The sequence below is a fragment of the Oncorhynchus masou genome, chromosome 9 (genome assembly GCF_036934945.1).
Source record: "Oncorhynchus masou masou isolate Uvic2021 chromosome 9, UVic_Omas_1.1, whole genome shotgun sequence".
Lineage (NCBI taxonomy): Eukaryota > Metazoa > Chordata > Actinopteri > Salmoniformes > Salmonidae > Oncorhynchus > Oncorhynchus masou.
In genome coordinates, this window is record NC_088220.1 from 18,259,076 (window position 1) to 18,279,836 (window position 20,761).

The 20,761-nt window shown below is 40.6% G+C and overlaps 2 protein-coding genes across 4 annotated transcripts in view; one reads left to right on the top strand and one right to left on the bottom strand.

The window, feature by feature from the left end:
• Positions 1-12,588: 12,588 nt before the first annotated feature.
• On the bottom strand, positions 12,589-15,924 carry fgf20b (fibroblast growth factor 20b). Its single transcript, XM_064972804.1, has 3 exons — positions 15,200-15,924; positions 14,720-14,823; positions 12,589-14,150 (listed from the first exon to the last, which is right to left on the bottom strand). Exons 1-3 carry the CDS (start codon positions 15,489-15,491, stop codon positions 13,905-13,907), a joined length of 642 nt encoding a protein of 213 aa, XP_064828876.1. The 5' UTR covers positions 15,492-15,924; the 3' UTR covers positions 12,589-13,904.
• A 571-nt stretch (positions 15,925-16,495) lies between these two features.
• micu3b (mitochondrial calcium uptake family, member 3b) overlaps positions 16,496-20,761 on the top strand; it is a 40,319-nt gene continuing 36,053 nt past the window's right edge. For all 3 annotated transcript variants that reach the window (XM_064973363.1, XM_064973365.1, XM_064973364.1), the window contains exons 1-2: positions 16,496-16,763; positions 18,344-18,491. In XM_064973363.1, the coding sequence (XP_064829435.1) occupies positions 16,527-16,763; positions 18,344-18,491 (385 nt within the window). In that variant the 5' untranslated portion in view covers positions 16,496-16,526. The remainder of the gene's footprint in view (positions 16,764-18,343; positions 18,492-20,761) is intronic.

The following is a 20,761-nucleotide window of genomic DNA, read 5'->3' on the forward strand; positions in this document are numbered from 1 at the left end:
CCATCCTTAATGACTGTTGGTAATGCTGGGCTGTTAACCAGTGTTGTTGCTGCTGATTGAATTACTTACAAAACCCAGAAGAATGTTTAAAGTGGAAACTATGGAAATTAACCAATTGACCTTTGTTGTGACCTTAAAATCTGTGATCCCTGTGGGAGACAGAACTGTCAGGCAGCTCCACAGCCAGAGAATCAAAGGGATCCAGGGATGGATTGGGACCAAAAATTGGCCCGGGCATTTCTAACACCCCTGCCCCCTTTTTCACTCAAGGCCCCCACACTGGTATTTTTTTTCCCCTTGAGGCCCCCATTATTAGACAAATAATTATAATTTTGTGCAAAACCCCAAATTTCGACAGGCCCACTGGGCTAAAGATGAACCAACCCATCTGGCATTTGCCAGAATTGCCCTATGGCCAGTCCACCCCTAAGGGATCTATGTAGCTATTACTACTGCTGCACCCAGAGACCTACCACCAAGCCCCCAGTCCAACTCCCTCTTCTACCCTCATGTATAAATTATCATTACAAATCAATCGATTCATAATGATGATGTATCTTATCAACTATTGGTTGTGTCAGACTGATTGCGGAAGTTCAACTACAGTACTGAGGAAATAATTATCTGATACTGACTACCACATTCAATCAGATTGCATTTTCGTTTTGGGGTAAAAAGGTGCTAGCTATGTCCCACAATTCATCATTGAGTGGAGTAATGTCTCTTTTTCTAAATCCCTGCAGCTAAGTGAATGATTTGCGCTGGGGCATGAGAGAGCCATAATAGTGGGGTCTGAGTGTGTGTGTGTGTGCCCTGACAAGGTACTCCAGTCTGGGAGTCCGGTAGGGCGATTATGTCCTGTAGGGATAACCTGTCATGGTGCTGAGAGCCTAATTGATGCCTCATGCTTTTCAGGGGGCAATTATAGCGCCCAAATGTCAAGACCTAATTTGTGGCTTTGTAATGTGGACACATGGGCCGGGCACAGGGGCGGTCGAGGTGTCCACATGGGACATAAAGACAGGTTTGGTCAGCAGATGTGAGGTGGAAATGGTGGGGGGGGGATATGAAAGGTTTTGGTGTGGGGGGACACTTACTGTGGGGAAAGGCTATGAAGGGTCATGGTGGGTGGGGAAACTGACAGTGGGGAAATGCTATGCAGGGTTGAGGTGGAGGGCGGACTGACTGTGGGGAAAGGCTACGAAGGGTTGTTGTGGGGGGGAGGGTGCAGCGAGATCAAAAAAAAACTGTAGATCACAACTGGGATCAGACAAGCAGAGATGTGGGTTGAGAGTGGGTAAGAAAAAATAGGTATTTCACAGAATATACTGTATAAGGTATAGCTAAAACATAGCATATATAACGTATAGCTAAAACACAGAATATAAAACATACAGCTAAAACACAGAAAATACTGCATAACATATAGCTAAAACACAGCATATATAACATATAGCTAAAGCACAGAATATACTCTATAACATATATCCAAAACACAGCATATTCTGTATAACATACAGCTAAAACACAGCATATATAATGTATAACTAAAGCACAGAATATACTCTATAACATATAGCTAAAACACAGCATATTCTGTATAACATACAGCTAAAACACAGAACATATAACGTATACCTAAAACACAGAATATACTGTAGCACATATAGCTAAAACACAGAATATACTGTATAACATATAGCTAAAACACAGAATATAATGTATAACATATAGCTAAAACACAGAATATACTGTAGCACATATAGCTAAAACACAGAATATACTGTATAACATATAGCTAAAACACAGAATATATAATGTATAGCTAAACACAGAATTGTAACGACTTTCTTCTGTTGAAGGAGGAGCGGACCAAAATGCAGCGTGGTATTTTTGAGACATATTTAATGAAGAACGAAAAAACACGAACAATACAAAAAAACAACAAACGGAACGTGAAAACCTAAACAGTCCTATCTGGTGAAGACACAGAGACAGGAACAATCACCCACAAAAACACTCAAAGAATATGGCTACCTAAATATGGTTCCCAATCAGAGACAATGATAATCACCTGACTCTGATTGAGAACTGCCTCAGGCAGCCATAGACTATGCTATACACCCCACACAACCCCAAGACGAAACACACCACAAATAAACCCATGTCATACCCTGGCCTGACCCAATAAATGAAGATAAACATAATAAATATAGACAAGAATATACTGTATAACATATATCTAAAACACAGAATATATAATGTATAGCTAAAACACAGCATATATAACGTATAGCTAAAACACAGAATATACTGTATAACATATAGCTCAAACAATCCCAGACATGTATGCAGTCATTCCTTGGGATTTATAGTGATGGGGTATTATTGTGACTAGACGTTTTACTGTGTACTGTATCATCTGAGTCAAGCAGCTGCTGCAGATGCCAGGTGTCAATCTGTTGTTATGTCCCAAATGGTACCCTAGCACCCTATTCCCTATATGGTGCCCTACTTTTGACCAGGGCCCTCCCTGGTCAAAGTAGAGTACTGTAGGGTACTATATAGGGAATAGGGTGCAACATTAGGGCACTATATACAGAATAGGGTGCAACAGTAGGGCACTATATAGGGGATAGGGTGCAACAGCAGGGCACTATATGGGAATAGGGTGTGACAGTAGGGTACTATATAGGGAATAGGGTGCAACAGTAGGGCACTATATAGGGGATAAGGTGCGACAGTCAGGTACTATATAGGGAATAGGGTGCAACATTAGGGTACCATATGGGAATAGGGTACTATATAGGGAATAGGGTGTGACAGTAGGGAATTATATAGGGAATAGGGTGCAACAGTAAGACACTATAGAGGGAATAGGGTGCCATTTGGGACACATATGGTCTGTTTTTTTGTATCAGCACAGTTTTTCTTCTCGGGCCTCCCAGTTCTTCTCCCAGTCTCAGATAATGTATTTAATGCTCTAAGACACAACAGTGTCAGTTACCTGCTGGGAAGACCAGAACTGCAAGCTTTGCTCCAGGTCTATATGTTAAAAATTGAAAGACAACATTTGCATGGTGTGGAAATAGCAGTGCTCTGAGGTTTTTTGCAAAGTAGTTTTTTCTCCTGATGTTTCCATGGAGATCTAAACAGAGGAGCATATTTTCCATTGAAGCTGACATCTCTGGAACTCAAATGACAGTAAATCAAATATGCAGAGCCTAATTGCAGTTTGTAGAAAGTAGACCACAAAACCCTCAAGGATAGCTATGACATAAAAGAAAACAATTGTACTTAAAAGGAGTTACAATATAGGAAGTGTAATAACATGGTCATTCTCTACTGCATACCTTGATGTCTTGTGTTGTGTGATGAACCTTTAGTACACCAATCTTCCTAGATGAGTTATCACAGAAGTCTAACATCTTCAGATGATGAAATCTTTTTCTTTCTTTCTGCTATTTTGGGGGATTTTCTTCCTAGTCCCCAGGATGTGTGTTGGTTTCTATTGTAGATACAATCAAGGCAACTTCGCCAGAGAAGACATTTCCTGCAGTCCAATGACCTAGTGGCCTCATGGGTGGAATGTTATTAATATTTTTCATATTAATAAACTTTTTTTTTAAACAGCTGAAAATCAAACAGTTTGTTATATTTCAGTCTTCTGTAATGTATAAAGTGTAATATTGGGATGCAAACTCAAAACATAATACATGTCAACTCTATATCTGACATGGTACAGGTGTCTTCTTTTTTTAAGCCCAAAACCATGTGTGTGAAGTGTATACTTTTGTTTCAACGTAGATTTGTTTAAGACTACCACTCTGTGGGACCCTGATTTAGCCCACTGCAGTAAAAGTTTAAGGGATTCAGGAACAAAAATATCAAGTGCATAATAGCATACTTTTATCCTAGTCTTAATATGTCGGTAGACTGCCATGTACACAGACTTAAACAATGCACACAGACTTAATCCATGCATACACCATTGTAACTCATAATTTGGTGAGCATGGCAATTTACTATTGAATCAACAAACACCAAAGAGCCTAAAATCAATAGTTGTAGGATTTCAACAACACAAAGAGACAGTCAGACACCATCCTTAAGCAGACAGACAGACAGACACCACTTCTTAGAAGTGACCATGGCTTTACAACAGTAGGTGAGTTAAGCTCTTGGCACTTCCCCTGCTGTGTTCATCAGGCCAGCCTTTCTAAAGATAGAAATTATGCTCTCTAATAATTGGGGCAGACAACAAAGCTACCTATATTTCCAGCAGGCAGGTATGCTGGTGCTAACTCACCTCCCATATCCCCAGCTGACAAACAGGCGACAGAGGATGAGGAGCGGTGGGAACACCTGCACACGCTGTCTGACTGGAATGACTGACTGCAGAGATAGAAAGGCAACAAAGATCACTGACTTCCATACCTGCTCCGTGGACTCATTCACACACACACACACACACACACACACACACACACACACACACACACACACACACACACACACACACACACACACACACACACACACACACACACACACACACACACACACACACACACACACAACACACACACACAGTCTTGTACGGCTAATCTTGTTGGGACACACAATTCCATCCCATTCAAAATCCTATTTTACCTAAACCCTAACCCTAAACCTAACCCTAGCCCATACTATTACCCTAAGCCTAACCCTAACCCTAACTATCATCTAATTGATCTGGTATGCATGTTTTAATGTCCTCCCACTTTCTCCAGACCACTTTCTCCAGACCGGTCAAAGATGCAATAACCCAAAAACCAAAACATAACCCTAACCCTAAACCTAACCATAACCCTAGCCCTAAACCTAACCATAACCCTAACCCTAACCCTAAACCTAACCATAACCCTAACCCTAAACCTAACCATAACCCTAACCCTAAACCTAACCATAACCCTAACCCTAAACCTAACCATAACCCTAACCCTAACCATAACCCTAACCCTAACCCTAACCATAACCCTAACCCTAAACCAAACCATAACCCTAACCCTAAACCTAACCATAACCCTAACCCTAAACCTAACCATAATCCTAACCCTAAACCTAAACCCTTGTACGGCTAATCTTGTTGGGACACACAATTCCATCCCATTCAAAATCCTATTTTACCTAAACCCTAACCCTAAACCTAACCCTAGCCCATACTATTACCCTAAGCCTAACCCTAACCCTAACTATCATCTAATTGATCTGGTATGCATGTTTTAATGTCCTCCCACTTTCTCCAACCACTTTCTCCAGACCATAAAGATAAACAAACCATAACCCTAACCCTAAACCTAACCATAACCCTAACCCTAAACCTAACCATAACCCTAACCCTAAACCTAACCCAAGCCCCTAACCCTAAAACTAAACTAACCCTAGCTCCTAACCCTAAATCTAACCCCCTAAACCTAACCTAACCCTAACACTAAACCTAACCTTAACCCTAACCCCTAAAATAACCATTTGACCAACAAAATGTCCTAAACCTTTGTTTGCCTCTTAACCCTAACCCTAAACCTAACACATTCACACAACCACAACACCAACACCACACCCTAACCACAACACACAACCACACACCTAACCCTAACCACTAAACCTAACCACAACCAACACTAACCCAACCCTAACTGGGCTTCCTGCAGAGGCCTAAGGCTGCGGCTAACCATAACCCTAAGCATCCATTAACCCTAAGAGCCCTATGAGGGGTTTAAGTAACCCTAACCACAACCACCTAACCTAACCAAAAATCCCTAAAGGCTAACTCCAAAACATAAGTCCAACAAGTGCTAAAGAGCACTTCTGGGCATCAGGTAACCCTAAGTCTAAACCTGTTTAACCATAACCCTCAACCCTAAACCTAACCATTAATACCCTAAGTGTTTTTCTAACCCTAAAGGTAATGGCTAAGTGCCAGACTTTAACCCTAAACTAACCTTTTGGTTTCTCATGCAGAACGTAATATCCAACAGAGGGAACCACAGACTAAGCCCGTCCTTTTCACATGGAAGCAACCTGTGATGACGCTCCCCAGGAATGGGTTCTGCCAGTCGTGACATTTCAGCACACTTCAATGATCACTGTTGAATACATTTTTTTTTTAAACATACATTTTATAACTGTAATGTTCCCAATTCTGCATCTGTTTGTTTTAAAATAACAATATTTTAGTTGCCAGGACTATGAAGAAAGAAAATTGCCCTTGTCTTTTAAAACCGAATATGTAACAACTAGTAATGCATCTAAACCCAGAATACGTATTTATGGAGTAGATAGTCAGGGAATACGTTTTTAAAGGGTAGATAGTCAGGGAACACAGTACAAAGGGTAGATAGTCAGATACACAGGGAACACAGTACTAAAAGGGCTTCCTAGTCAGGGCCGTATTTAAAGGGTAGATAGTATGGGCTGAAAGGAGGTAGATGAAATACGTCAGGGTAGATAGTCATACATTTAAAGGGTAGATAGTCAGGGAATACGTATTTAAAGGGATGGATAGTCAGGGTGTTTAAGTGTTTTCACTATTTAAAGGGTAGATACAGACCACCTGCTGGGGTAGATAGTAAGGGAATATGTCTTAAAGGGTAGATAGTGGGAATACGTAAAAGGGTAGATAGTCCAAATAGTGCTTAAAGGGTAGATAGTCTGGAATACGCATCAGATAGTATCATTTAAAGGGTAGATAGTCAGGGAATACGTATTTAAAGGGTAGATAGTGGGTGGAAACCTGTTTAAAGGGTACACGATAGTCAAAATGTTTAAAGGGTAGATAGTCTTACATTAATACAAAGTGTTTTTCTATGGCCAGAAAAGTAATAGCTAAGTGCCAGACTTTTTAAATGTTAGGTTACTTTGAATCTTTTGGTTTCTCATGTAGAAATAATATTTAAAGGGTAGATAGTCAGGAACCAAAGGGTAGATAGTCAGGGAATACGGTCCTTTTCACATGGTCAGGGAACCTGTTTAAAGGGTAGATAGTCCCCAGGAATGGGTTCTGCCAGATAGTGGGAATAAGTATTTAAAGGGTAGATAGTCAAAGGGTAGATACTGTTTTAATAGATAGTCATTTTTTTAGTAAACAAAGGGTACATTTTAAAGGGTAATAGTCAGGGAATACGTATTTATGGAGTAGATAGTCAGGGAATACGTTTTTAAAGGGTAGATAGTCAGGGAATACGTGTTTAAAAGATAGTCAGGGATCTGTTTGTTTTAAAATAAGTCAATATTTTAAAGGGTTAGTCAGGAATATGAAGAAAGAGAAGTCAGGGAATACGTTGCCCTTGTCTTTTAAAGGGTAGATAGTAACAATAGTGTTTAAAGGGTAGATAGTCAGGGAATACGTATTTATGGAGTAGATAGTCAGGGAATACGTTTTTAAAGGGTAGATAGTCAGGGAATACGTGTTTAAAGGGTAGATAGTCAGGGAATACGTATTTAAAGGGTAGATAGTCAGGGAATACGTATTTAAAGGGTAGATAGTATGGGAATACGTATTTAAAGGGTAGATAGTCAGGGAATACGTATTAGATAGTCAGGGAATACGGGTAGATAGTCAGGGAATACGTATTTAAAGGGTAGATAGTCAGGGAATACGTATTTAAAGGGTAGATAGTCAGGGAATACGTATTTAAAGGGTAGATAGTCAGGGAATACGTATTTAAAGGGTAGATAGTCAGGGAATACGTATTTAAAGGGTAGATAGTCAGGGAATACGTGTTTAAAGGGATAGTCATAGTCAAAGGGTAGATAGTCATACGTGTTTAAAGGGTAGATAGTCAGGGAATAGTCAAAGGGTAGATAGTCAGGGAATATTTAAAGGGTAGATAGTATGGGAATACGTATTTAAAGGGTAGATAGTAAGGGAATATGTGTTTAAAGGGTAGATAGTCAGGGAATACGTGTTTAAAGGGTAGATAGTATGGGAATAAGTATTTAAAGGGTAGATAGTCAGGGAATACGTGTTTAAAGGGTAGATAGTCAGGGAATACGTATTTAAAGGGTAGATAGTCAGGGAATACGTATTTAAAGGGTAGATAGTCAGGGAATACGTGTTTGAAGGGTAGATAGTCAGGGAATACGTATTTAAAGGGTAGATAGTCAGGGAATACGTATTTAAAGGGTAGATAGTATGGGAATACGTATTTAAAGGGTAGATAGTAAGGGAATACGTGTTTAAAGGGTAGATAGTCAGGGAATACGTATTTAAAGGGTAGATAGTATGGGAATACGTATTTAAAGGGTAGATAGTAAGGGAATACGTGTTTAAAGGGTAGATAGTCAGGGAATACGTATTTAAAGGGTAGATAGTCAGGGAATACGTATTTAAAGGGTAGATAGTCAGGGAATACGTGTTTAAAGGGTAGATAGTCAGGGAATACGTATTTAAAGGGTAGATAGTCAGGGAATACGTATTTAAAGGGTAGATAGTATGGGAATACGTATTTAAAGGGTAGATAGTAAGGGAATATGTGTTTAAAGGGTAGATAGTCAGGGAATACGTGTTTAAAGGGTAGATAGTATGGGAATAAGTATTTAAAGGGTAGATAGTCAGGGAATACGTGTTTAAAGGGTAGATAGTCAGGGAATACGTATTTAAAGGGTAGATAGTCAGGGAATACGTGTTTAAAGGGTAGATAGTCAGGGAATACGTATTTAAAGGGTAGATAGTCAGGGAATACGTTTTTAAAGGGTAGATAGTCAGGGAATACGTGTTTAAAGGGTAGATAGTCAGGGAATACGTATTTAAAGGGTAGATAGTATGGGAATACATAGATTAAAGGGTAGATAGTCAGGGAATACGTATTTAAAGGGTAGATAGTCAGGGAATACGTATTTAAAGGGTAGATAGTCAGGGAATACGTATTTAAAGGGTAGATAGTCAGGGAATACGTATTTAAAGATAGGTAGATAGTAGTCAGGGAATACGTATTTAAAGGGTAGATAGTCAGGGAATACGTATTTAAAGGGTAGATAGTCAGGGAATACGTATTTAAAGGGTAGATAGTCAGGGAATACGTGTTTAAAGGGTAGATAGTATGGGAATACGTATTTAAAGGGTAGATAGTAAGGGAATACGTGTTTAAAGGGTAGATAGTATGGGAATACGTATTTAAAGGGTAGATAGTCAGGGAATACATATTTAAAGGGTAGATAGTATGGGAATACATGTTTAAAGGGTAGATAGTCAGGGAATACGTATTTAAAGGGTAGATAGTCAGGGAATACGTATTTAAAGGATAGATAGTCAGGGAATACGTGTTTAAAGGGTAGATAGTATGGGGATAGATAGTCAGTATTTAAAGGGTAGATAGTCAGGGAATACGTATTTAAAGGGTAGATAGTCAGGGAATACGTATTTAAAGGGTAGATAGTCAGGGAATACGTATTTAAAGGGTAGATAGTCAGGGAATACGTATTTAAAGGGTAGATAGTATGGGAATACGTATTTAAAGGGTAGATAGTCAGGGAATACGTATTTAAAGGGTAGATAGTCAGGGAATACGTATTTAAAGGGTAGATAGTAAGGGAATACGTGTTTAAAGGGTAGATAGTCAGGGAATACATATTTAAAGGGTAGATAGTCAGGGAATACGTATTTAAAGGGTAGATAGTCAGGGAATACGTGTTTAAAGGGTAGATAGTATGGGAATATGTGTTTAAAGGGTAGATAGCCAGGTAATACGTGTTCATGGGGTAGATAGCCAGGGAATATATGTTTATGGGGTAGATAACCAGGGAATACGTATTTATGGGGAAGATAGCCACGGAATAAGTGTTTATGGGGAAGATAGCCACGGAATACGTGTTTATGGGGTAGATAGCTATGGAATAAGTGTTTATGGGGAAGATAGCCACGGAATACGTGTTTATGGGGTAGCTAGCCAGGTAATACGTGTTTATGGGGTAGATAGCCAGGGAATATATGTTTATGGGGTAGATAGCCAGGGAATATGCGTTTATGGTGTAGATAGCCATGGAATACGTATTTATGGGGAAGATAGCCACGGAATACGTGTTTATGGGGTAGATAGCCAGGGAATACGTGTTTATGGTGTAGATAGCCAGGGAATATGTGTTTAAGGGGTAGATAGCCAGGGAATATGTGTTTATGGGTAGCTAGCCAGGTAATACGTGTTTTAATGGGAAGATAGCCAGGGAATACGTGTTTATGGGGTAGGTAGCCAGGGAATACATGTTTATGGGGTAGATAGCCAGGGAATACGTGTTTAAGGGGTAGATAGCCAGGGAATACGTGTTTATGGTGTAGATAGCCAGGGAATATGTGTTTAAGGGGTAGATAGCCAGGGAATACGTGTTTAAGGGGTAGATAGCTAGGGAATACGTGCTTATGGGGTAGCTAGGCAGGTAATACGTGTTTATGGGGTAGATAGTCAGGGAATACCTGTTTATGGTGTAGATAGCCAGGGAATACGTGTTTATGGTGTAGATAGCCAGGGAATATGTGTTTAAGGGGTAGATAGCCAGGGAATACGTGTTTAAGAGGTAGATAGCCAGGGAATACGTGTTTATGGGGTAGCTAGCCAGGTAATACGTGTTTAAGGAGTAGATAGCCAGGGAATACGTGTTTATGGGGTAGATAGCCAGGGAATATGTGTTTAAGGGGTAGATAGCCAGGGAATATGTGTTTAAGGGGTAGATAGCCAGGGAATATGTGTTTATGGGTAGCTAGCCAGGTAATACGTGTTTTAATGGGAAGATAGCCAGGGAATACGTGTTTATGGGGTAGGTAGCCAGGGAATACATGTTTATGGGGTAGATAGCCAGGGAATACATGTTTAAGGGGTAGATAGCCAGGGAATACGTGTTTATGGTGTAGATAGCCAGGGAATACGTGTTTAAGGGGTAGATAGCCAGGGAATACGTGTTTATGGTGTAGATAGCCAGGGAATATGTGTTTAAGGGGTAGATAGCCAGGGAATACGTGTTTAAGGGGTAGATAGCCAGGGAATACGTGCTTATGGGGTAGCTAGCCAGGTAATACGTGTTTATGGGGTAGATAGCCAGGGAATACCTGTTTATGGTGTAGATAGCCAGGGAATATGTGTTTATGGTGTAGATAGCCAGGGAATACATGTTTATGGGGTAGATAGCCAGGAAATACGTGTTTATGGGGTAGATAGCCAGGTAATACGTGTTTATGGGGAAGATAGCCAGGGAATACGTGTTTATGGTGTAGATAACCAGGGAATACGTGTTTATGGGCTAGATAGCCATGGAATACGTGTTTATGGGGTAGATAGCCATGGAATAAGTGTTTATGGGGTAGATAGCCATTGAATACGTGTTAATGGGGTAGATAGCCAGGGAATATGTGTTTATGGGCTAGATAGCCATGGAATAAGTATTTATGGGGTAGATAGCCAGGGAATATGTGTTAATGGGGTAGATAACCAGGGAATACGTGTTTATGGGGTAGATAGCCATGGAATAAGTATTTATGGGGTAGATAGCCAGGGAATAAGTATTTATGGGGTAGATAGCCATGGAATATGTGTTTATGGGGTAGGTAGCCATGGAATACGTATTTATGGGGTAGATAGCCAGGGAATATGTGTTTATGGGGTAGATAAGTCAGGGAATGTACACATAAACATAGAGAGCACAGTTGAACAAGGTGCATGATATCATTATGGGGAGAAGAGATAGAGGTAGATGTTGATTATGTAGGTGTTCTGATGGGAAAGTCCCATCATATCCTACAAGGCTGAGAGTTGGCAGCAGAGCAGACTCCCCATGTCAAGACAGCAGTTGGCTTGCCATCACAGAGATGTTGAGATCACAGGCCTTTAGCTTTCATGCTTCAACACAGATATCCTCCCAACCGTTGAGGAAACTGTACAAAGATACCAAGATGGTGGCTTTTAAATAAATATGCTGTTCAGCCATTGTCCGAAGATCATATGTTTTATATGACGTTCTAATTCCTGTTTCGTTCGAAATATTGTTTTGGATACAGTTGGATAGAGACATGCAGGTACTAAGAGGGCTATATATCCTCCTTTGAGGACAAGCCCCTATAAAATAATTTGGCTATCACTGAAATTGCATGGATATTGTAAAACAATCTCTCTGTGAAACAATTTCACACAAAGAAATAACCATCAATTCAGTGGACACACGTTCTGCTGCGTTAAAGCTGTCAGCAGACTAAAAAAAAGATAAGGTATTACAAAAAAAAAGAATGGGACACAAAGGTTTTCACTCAGTCTGGAGGCTGGAGAGATTTCTTGGCCACCTTGGCTCTCTTTCATTGTTCAATAATACTATTAACCAGGACTATCATTCTGTAACTGTCAACAGAGCTTTACTTAGTCCTTATCGCGCTGACCTCCAGTTTTATACAGCTGCCAAGCCGCTGAACAGACCAACGGTAAAGGTCATTGTTTATTTGGCCCTGGCCATGTCATTGTGAGGCCGCTACGTGAGCAAGTTCCACAGAGTGACTTTGAAGTTTTTATGCATGCATGGGAACCTCGCTCTTGTCTCTCAACATAATGGCAATCATAAAAAGAACAACAATGATCTCGTAAATAGGTTTATATATTTGAACTCACCAAATTCAAAAGACAAAACTATAGACACCAATGCATGACACCTCTTTAGAAAATGTGAACTTTTAAAACTGAGTTAAACTTGTTTATTTTTTATAATTTTTTTTGTCAGTTGGTTCATCAAGAAAACCATAGAGGTAATAAACAGTGTGGTCCTCTTAGTTTCTGAACCCAAATGTTAAAACATTTACAATACATCATTAAATGTTCCAAACAGATATCAAAAAGACAACTCTAGTTCACTGACTTTAATAAGGATACACTGCACAGACTTTAAATGTGATGCGTACAGCAGAGGGCTTTTTGGGGAAAAAATCAGCAAATTACAGTTTTCCCCCACATTATTTTAAGACAATCTCACAATGTGGCCCAAGCTAAGTGAGAAAACTGGTATCCTCAGATTAAAAGAAATATTATTTCTATATAGATATAATTTCTAGTGGTTTCTCTATACAGTGCTGTATATTTAACTGCAAAAATATATTCTGAAATAAATAAATATATAACATAAATATATGTATCTAGAAATGAATAAATAATACATTTTGAAATGATATCTGTGGCAAATATATTTCTGCTCCTTTCAGCATGATCTAGTCACATGTAAAATGAGAAGAAAAACAGGTGAATTCCTTCAAAATCCTTCTTGAATGAACAGAGCCCCCCCAAATAAAAAACAAGGTTCTTTAACTGTATAGAATCCCATAGATTTTGCCATTCTAACAATAGATAATAGAACAGTTCTATCATTATGTTCTATCTCTATGTTGTATCTCTATGATTCCAACTAGATCCTCAGTCCAAAGACACTTCCTGAAATGTATTGGCCCTCAAACAGAAGAGTGACCCTCCCTCCTGCATCAGCATCGCTTCCTCTGATTCGGTTCCTCTCCTATTCCACACGACAGCTACTCTCGGGGGTCAGTTGGCCCCTGGAACAAACAGCCTCCACATGCCTTGGTGTACATGTTGACAATGTCAGACATTCTAGACTGTCTTGGTCACCGCTGAGAGCTGGCCCGTGCATTCTGAGGAGAGGCCCCTGGCTAGTACCTTTATCCCCAGTGTAGGCCTTCCCTGCTGGCTGGCTGGAGCTGGGGCCGCTGTAGGGCTGGGACTGGGGCTGGGGCCGGGGCTGCTAAGGGATTGGTTGGCTCCACTGTCTTAACACCGCCAGTCACACTGCCTGGCCTGCACACATCCCTGCTTCCCACAGCAGGAGGGACTAGAGCTCAATACACAGCTATTCCTGATCTGATCTGGGACGGTGGGTGCAGGCCAGTCTCAGCTGTGGCCCAGAATCTCCTTGTACAGCTCCGGTACCCGGTCAGGGTCCACGGGCCTGGGCAGGAAGTGGGTGAACTTCTGGTGTCGCCTGGACTTTGTTCCATCCCGAGCCGTGCCGTCCTTGTTTAACGCCACAAAGTAGCGAGTCCCTTTGTCTCCGTGCTTGTAGAGGTTGGAGGAGTATGTGTTGTACCAGTTCTCCTCAAACTGCTCCCTGAAGACACACTCAGCGTTCAGCTTCTCCTGCAGGGTAGAAACCAAGTCAGATCAGATTATGATGTCAGATTCGTTGACAATAAATCAACGGTCTTACCAGAGCAAGGATACATTTGTGGTAAGGCTGCTTGGTTTGTTTAGTTTATTTGAATGCCCATTAGCTTTTGCCAAAGCACAGCTATTCTTCCTGGGGTCCACACAAAATCATCAAACATGACAAGTAACAAAACACTGATCCACAAGAACAGTCACAGAAATGTAAAATACATTGTGTAGATTGTGTGTGTAGATTGTGTGTTAGAGTATGATAGAGTGTGTGCCTATATTTGTGTGTGTCATTTCACAGTCCCTATTGTGGACGATGATAAGACCATAACTAGTGCAGAACTGGATCATTTATGGAAGAGTGACAGCAGAACCGGATCCTTTATGGCAGAGTGACAGCAATAGTCAAGGAAACCTATTAATGACACCTGCTGGTATATTCTAATGTATATTGGCCAACAAAAGACCCAGAGACCCTTCTACAACACATATGTAATGAGAGGTGGGACTACAGAAACAGCAGAGAGACAGTAAATGAGTGTAATACTTACAGAACCATAGAGCTCTCCCTTGTCATTCATCCCCAGGTAGAGAGCACTGTCCACTCCTCGAATGCTTATCAATCCAACAGCAATGCTTATGAATTCCAAAATACCTGGAGAAGAATAAATCCGTTGTTCCAGGTGTATTTCACCAGAGAAACCTTCTATCACAGATTGTGACACACAAGGATAGAGTATAGCCACATTTTCCCTATGGGACTTTCACATTACTTCCAGTGATAATTATTGAACAAATTATAACAGTTGCACTATTGCTTTAGGGCTAATATTGGCAACTGATGTTATGGTAGGAAACTGATCTTGTTACACAAATAAAAATTATAATAATACAAATGATTATTATTACTATTATTATAACAATAACTTGTATTATATAATAATGATAAAATATTTGGTAACATTTTTAACCATAAAATATGAATGTGTAATATGAGATCTGTAATAACACACTAATAACTTGATAATTACCGAATCTACTGTGGTCCTTTCTTGTCCCTTGCACAGTGCCACCGGGAAGTATTTCCAGATGAAATCCAGTTCTACAGTATAACTGCCTTCTCCGGAGAATCCCTTTTAAAAGTGTTAAATCTGCCGTGGCGCTCCGGGACAGGCTTTCCCCGGCACCAGGTACGAGGTGTTCACCCTGACCCAGCAGTACCGCTGGACTCTCTCCAAGAGACGTCAGGAGAAAATGGGACCCGACGTGTCCTACACCATCAATGCCGTGCAAGAAGCTTCCAACTTCACCCAGAGCAGCCATCGCAGCAGAGTCCTCCCGTTCGTCAGAGTTGGAGCGAGTAAAGTTCAACAGAAAGATCCTGAGTGAGCGCTCTCGCGTCGACAGTTACCAGATTGCTACTCTGTTGCCTATTGCATGTTTACGTTCGCGTCCGTTACTAAGCAAATGCTCTGTTGAACTGAAACGGATAAGTCCCTTTTTTCCCTTGACATGTATACCTTGGGTAATTCGTTCCAAATTATGACCCTACCGCTTGATGTCTTCAGCAGTTGAGTTAAGATAATGTTGTTCAATTCTGGTAGTTCCCACCGCTCACGAAGGGTTGAAAAATTGTGAAAACCAAATACAGTAGCAAGTCAGAACCTTTTACAGAGAGCTACCAATGTATCCAACCCCTCTTTCTATGAGAGACACAAGACCACTGCTCTGCAGGTAAGGTAGGCAAGCTGTTGGAGGATTGCGCACACAGTGACTAAAGACGTGAGGCAGGTGCAAAATGACGGGGACTTTTTAGTGGGCGGGGCTATCGTTCAGACTTGCCTTGGCAGATATTTTTTTCTTCCTAAGGTATAAAATAAGACAGAGAGCGAGAGAGAGAGAGGGAGAGGGAGTTTGATCATGTATTTGGTTACATTGCAATATGTTGGCCATTGATTGTACTTTGCTACTTACCTATGGCAACGATAGTGACAGTCCTATCGCATTCTCACACTCATTAGTCTACTTCAGTTTGCACTGCACCAACCAGCAAGAGCAACTACCACAACCTAACAAACACCGTGATGTGATCAAAATACTTACACATGAAACAACACATACAATAGCCTATGTATTGAGCTATATAATCAATGCAATGTGATGCCTCTATTTTAAGGCATTGCCTTATTAACCCGAAAAATTCTAAGAGAAACTTGGATTCTTGACTGAGAGCCGCTACAAGACTGGGTGCGCAAAACATTCAGGTAAAACGGGGTGAAACGTCACACGGATTATCTCGCGATGGAAAAGAACAGTTTGCCGCGATCTTCTGCTGTGACACTTCAATGAACAACAGCCATGGCTGCCTTCCGTAGACTTATTTCCACATCGACTAATTTCTCATCTACCTCAGGGAGATTTGTATTTTGGAAACAAACACCGAAGAGAACTAATACTTTTAAACGTATTGCAACTGGAGTATGTATCGCCACCGGAGCTGGTTTCGCGAGTTATTACAATGTCCAAAATACACTGTCAAACCAAATCGATAATGGTTTACTTATCGCATTACCAGAAGTATCTGCTACAGATAAGGTATTGTATAGCCTACTTGTCATGGCATGGGGCATTAGTATATAAAGCATGTATAATAAATATCATATTTATCTGTCTATGTAATAGCCTAGCAGATAGCCTAATATTAATAATGCACGCAATAGGCTGCCAGTGAGTGACTCTGTAGCTACACGTTAACATGCCCACTCAACTCACAACGCGAGGCAGAGCTGAAAATACTATTATTTTCGGGTAAGATTCAAGGTTGACGTTCCGTGATAGTAAAAAACCCATGGCATAAATAAAAAACGATCAAACAGGGATGCATTGTGTAGACAGAAACACACATGGCCATTTAATTTAAATGGACCAATGTGACTATTTGCCCCATTATAACAAGGGCGCTGTCCATGACATGGGGTGCTGAAATGTTTTGTACTGGTCTATTTCGCGAATATAGATTAAAATTACGTTACATAAATATAAAATACATATTAAGACCTCTTATAACAATTTAAATTCTCTCTCTTTTTTGAATCTTTTTTTTTTACAAGTGCCATGATTGCTATGTGAGAATAGGTGGAGGCAGTCTTCCTCATCATAATATGCTTGTATAGGGCTATTTACATAGAGTGAGAAGACTTGGACACGTACAGGCAAACAGACAGGCAGTGACAATAATAATAGTGGAAACCAATAAGACCCAGTGATGCGTTGCTCTCACTCCCTCTGTTTAGTTGGCAGGTTTGTTTTAGGATGATCTGTGGGATCATTGCTGTAAAGCCTTCATTAGACTGTTGGATCAGTAAACTGTGCTGAAGTCACTGACCGCGGTCTAGTTTGCAACCCTCCTTTTACATTGTGTTCCTTTTTTAATACTTCCCAAATTGCACCCTATTCCCGATATAGTGCACTATTTTTGACCAGGCTCTAGGGAATGGGGTGCCATTTGGGGCATAGCCTTTGTCCCCACCCTCTTATCTAACTCTAGGGTGGTGAGGGTGGGAGTGGTGGTGACGGGACGTAGCTTGATGTAACCTTGACTGGGGGTTTGAGACACAGGAATCCAGGAACGTAGGAAACTGGACACGAGGACTTGGCGGAGGGGCTGACATTTGATGGTGGGGGTTTACCCAGAGGAGGAGGGGTGTGGGGGCAGGGGAGAGGGTGGGGAAGAAGGGGGGCACACATTCCCTGAGGTGTTTGCTGTGTGCCCAGTGGGCCTGGCACTCTGCCACCAGAGAGAGACGTCCACTCTGTCCTCGCCAGGCCAGGCAGGCCTGCCTCCTGATATCGCTGTTTTCTAAACATTTGTAGGAACGTTATCTGGTGCACGCCTGACAAAACATGGTGCCCATTTTTTGAAGTAAAACATGGGTTCTAGTTTTTAGCTCATGGTTTCTAGTTTTTAGCTCATGGGTTCTTCAAATTGGCTCATGTCCCCTGTAACTATTCTCCAAGTCAATGCTGTAAATGAGAATGTGTTCTTACACTAATGTTTGCCCATGAAAAAACATGTTGTTTTTAAACTATTCATTGACACTTTTTTCACACTTTGCTTAAAAACGTTACATTAATTTTGGATATATATATGTGTGTGTGTGTATGTTTTGTTTCAGGCCAAGACATTTGATCTGGATGATGGGGATGTGTACATGTCGTCCCATGAGGCCAGGTTTCGGTTGTTCAGCTCAGTGGAATATGAGGGACAGCTATATATGACCCCACTGAACTTCATTGAGTCTGTCACCATGGGTGAGCCTAAGAGTGAGTACTAACCAACACGCACGCACGCACACACACACACACACACACACACACACACACACACACACACACACACACACACACACACACACACACACACACACACACACACACACACACACCTGACTGGGCTTCCTCATATAGTCGATAAAATGTTATCAATAGAGGAGGTTGACATATGGTGCTGATTAAATAACAATCTTCAGCAGTTCTATTCTGTACTGTACAGATGATGATGGTAGAGTCCGAGGGGCCAATGTTGTTTGCTGGACACTCACACCAACACTCTTTATGTAAAGGCCTTGTGAGTGACATACAAATAACTGTGTGATTGGCTAGGAGTCAAGTAGATACAGATCTTTACTAGCAGCAACACTGTTACGTCTCATTTCTGTATCAACAAACTCTGACGGACAGAAAAGCAGACAGACGGAGACAAAACAGCATGTCTCAAGTGATAGACATTCATGATGTCTGTGAATCATGATGATTTTAGTCACTACATTAGGAGCTGTTAAACACATGCTAAATTATCAGATATAAACTCACAGTATTGGGATTGAATAAAGATATTGTCTCCTTCCCAAATGGCACCCTATTCCATAGAATAGGGTGTGTAGGGAATAGGGTGCCATTTGGGACATAGCCCTGTATTCTGGGGCCTGTTGATGTGGTGTGTCTTGGTTTCCCTGGCATGTAACGAGGGGTATAAATGGAGCACTAATGTGAATAGCACACATTGCGTCAGCCTTCTCTCCTCACTCTCTCTGATGGCTAATGTGTTACGAAATAGGGATAATGACCTTTTATGGTTTTATGCTGTGGTTGTAAAATCAGATAAGTTTTTTCCCTGACTGAGGATGTTTGGAAAAGTCTGGGATATAGGGCAATTATATATCACAGAATATTGTCATCATTTACATACAGTATTTCATATGAAAATACCTTCTGCTTTGCGTTGCTGTTCAATTAAAATGATATCGTCAGAATCCCGTTTTCTAAAATTGTGGGAGCCTGTGTGGTATTGTGGTAACCTGTATGGTATTGTGGTAACCTGTATGGTATTGTGGTAGCCTGTATGGTATTGTGGTAACCTATATGGTGTTGTGGTAACCTATATGGTATTGTGGTAACCTATATGGTATTGTGGTAACCTATATGGTGTTGTGGTAACCTATATGGTATTGTGGTAACCTATATGGTATTGTGGTAGCCTGTATGGTATTGTGGTAACCTGTATGGTATTGTGGTAACCTATATGGTATTGTGGTAACCTATATGGTGTGGCTTCAGTCTGCTTTCCAACAGACACTGGGAGACAAATTCAGCTTTCAGCAGGACAATAACCTAAAACACAAGGCCAAATATACACAGGAGTTGCTTACTACCAAGATGATATTGAATGTTTCTGAGTGGCGTAGTTATAGTTTGGATTTAAATTGGCTTGAAAATCTATGGCAGGACTTGAAAATGGCTGTCTAGCAATGATCAACAATCAACTTGACGATTGAAGAATTTAAAAAATAATAATAGGCACATTTTGTACAATCCAGCTGTACAAAGCTCTTAGAGACTTACCCAGAAAGACTCACAACTATAGGCCAAAGGTGCTTCTAAAAAGTTTTGACTCAGGGGCGTGAATACGTTTGTAAATGAGATATTTCTGTGTTTCATTGTCAATAAATTTGCAAAAAAATCTTTGTCATTATGGGGTATTGTGTGTAGATGTGTGAGAGAAAAAAATCTATTTAATCCACTTTGGCTGTAACACAACAAAAGGTGGAATAAGTCAAGGGGTATGAATACTTTCTAAAGGCACTGTATATGGTACTGTGTGAGCCTATGTGGGTGGTTTCAAACTTGTTCCCATGACAAAAAGTAGCATCTCAGGTATTTCAGAGAAATTGCCTGTTTGCTTAGAACAGTGTTGGTTTTAATTCTGCCAAGGTAAATGGTCACTCTTTTCTAGTGATTTTAATGATTTTCTCTCTTCAAAGAATGAACCAGCCAGTCAGCCAGCCAAATAAGCCCTGACCCAATGTATTCCTATACTGAGGCTAAAATGTCTGTTGGGAAAGGCACCAGTATAACTCTGGTCCCCATTGTTAGAGACTGATGTATGTCTAATGAAAGAGTTCATAGTCTGTGTTGATGTGTCTGTTTTACAGGACATAGCTCGCATTGCTACACATAGTTTTCTCAGCGTTTTTTCATCAACATTTTAGTCAAAACCGCAAAGATCTTCTGCTGAACAAATATATATACGCAAG

Coding starts and splice junctions, on each gene's coding strand:
- fgf20b (XM_064972804.1), bottom strand. CDS start 15,491: ATGGCTGCTCTGGGTGAAGTTGGAAGCTTCTTGCACGGCATTGATGGT. Junction 14,824..15,199: donor AAAGGACCACAGTAGATTCG/GTAATTATCAAG, acceptor ATTCTTCTCCAG/GTATTTTGGAATTCATAAGC. Junction 14,151..14,719: donor AGGGAGAGCTCTATGGTTCT/GTAAGTATTACA, acceptor TCTACCCTGCAG/GAGAAGCTGAACGCTGAGTG.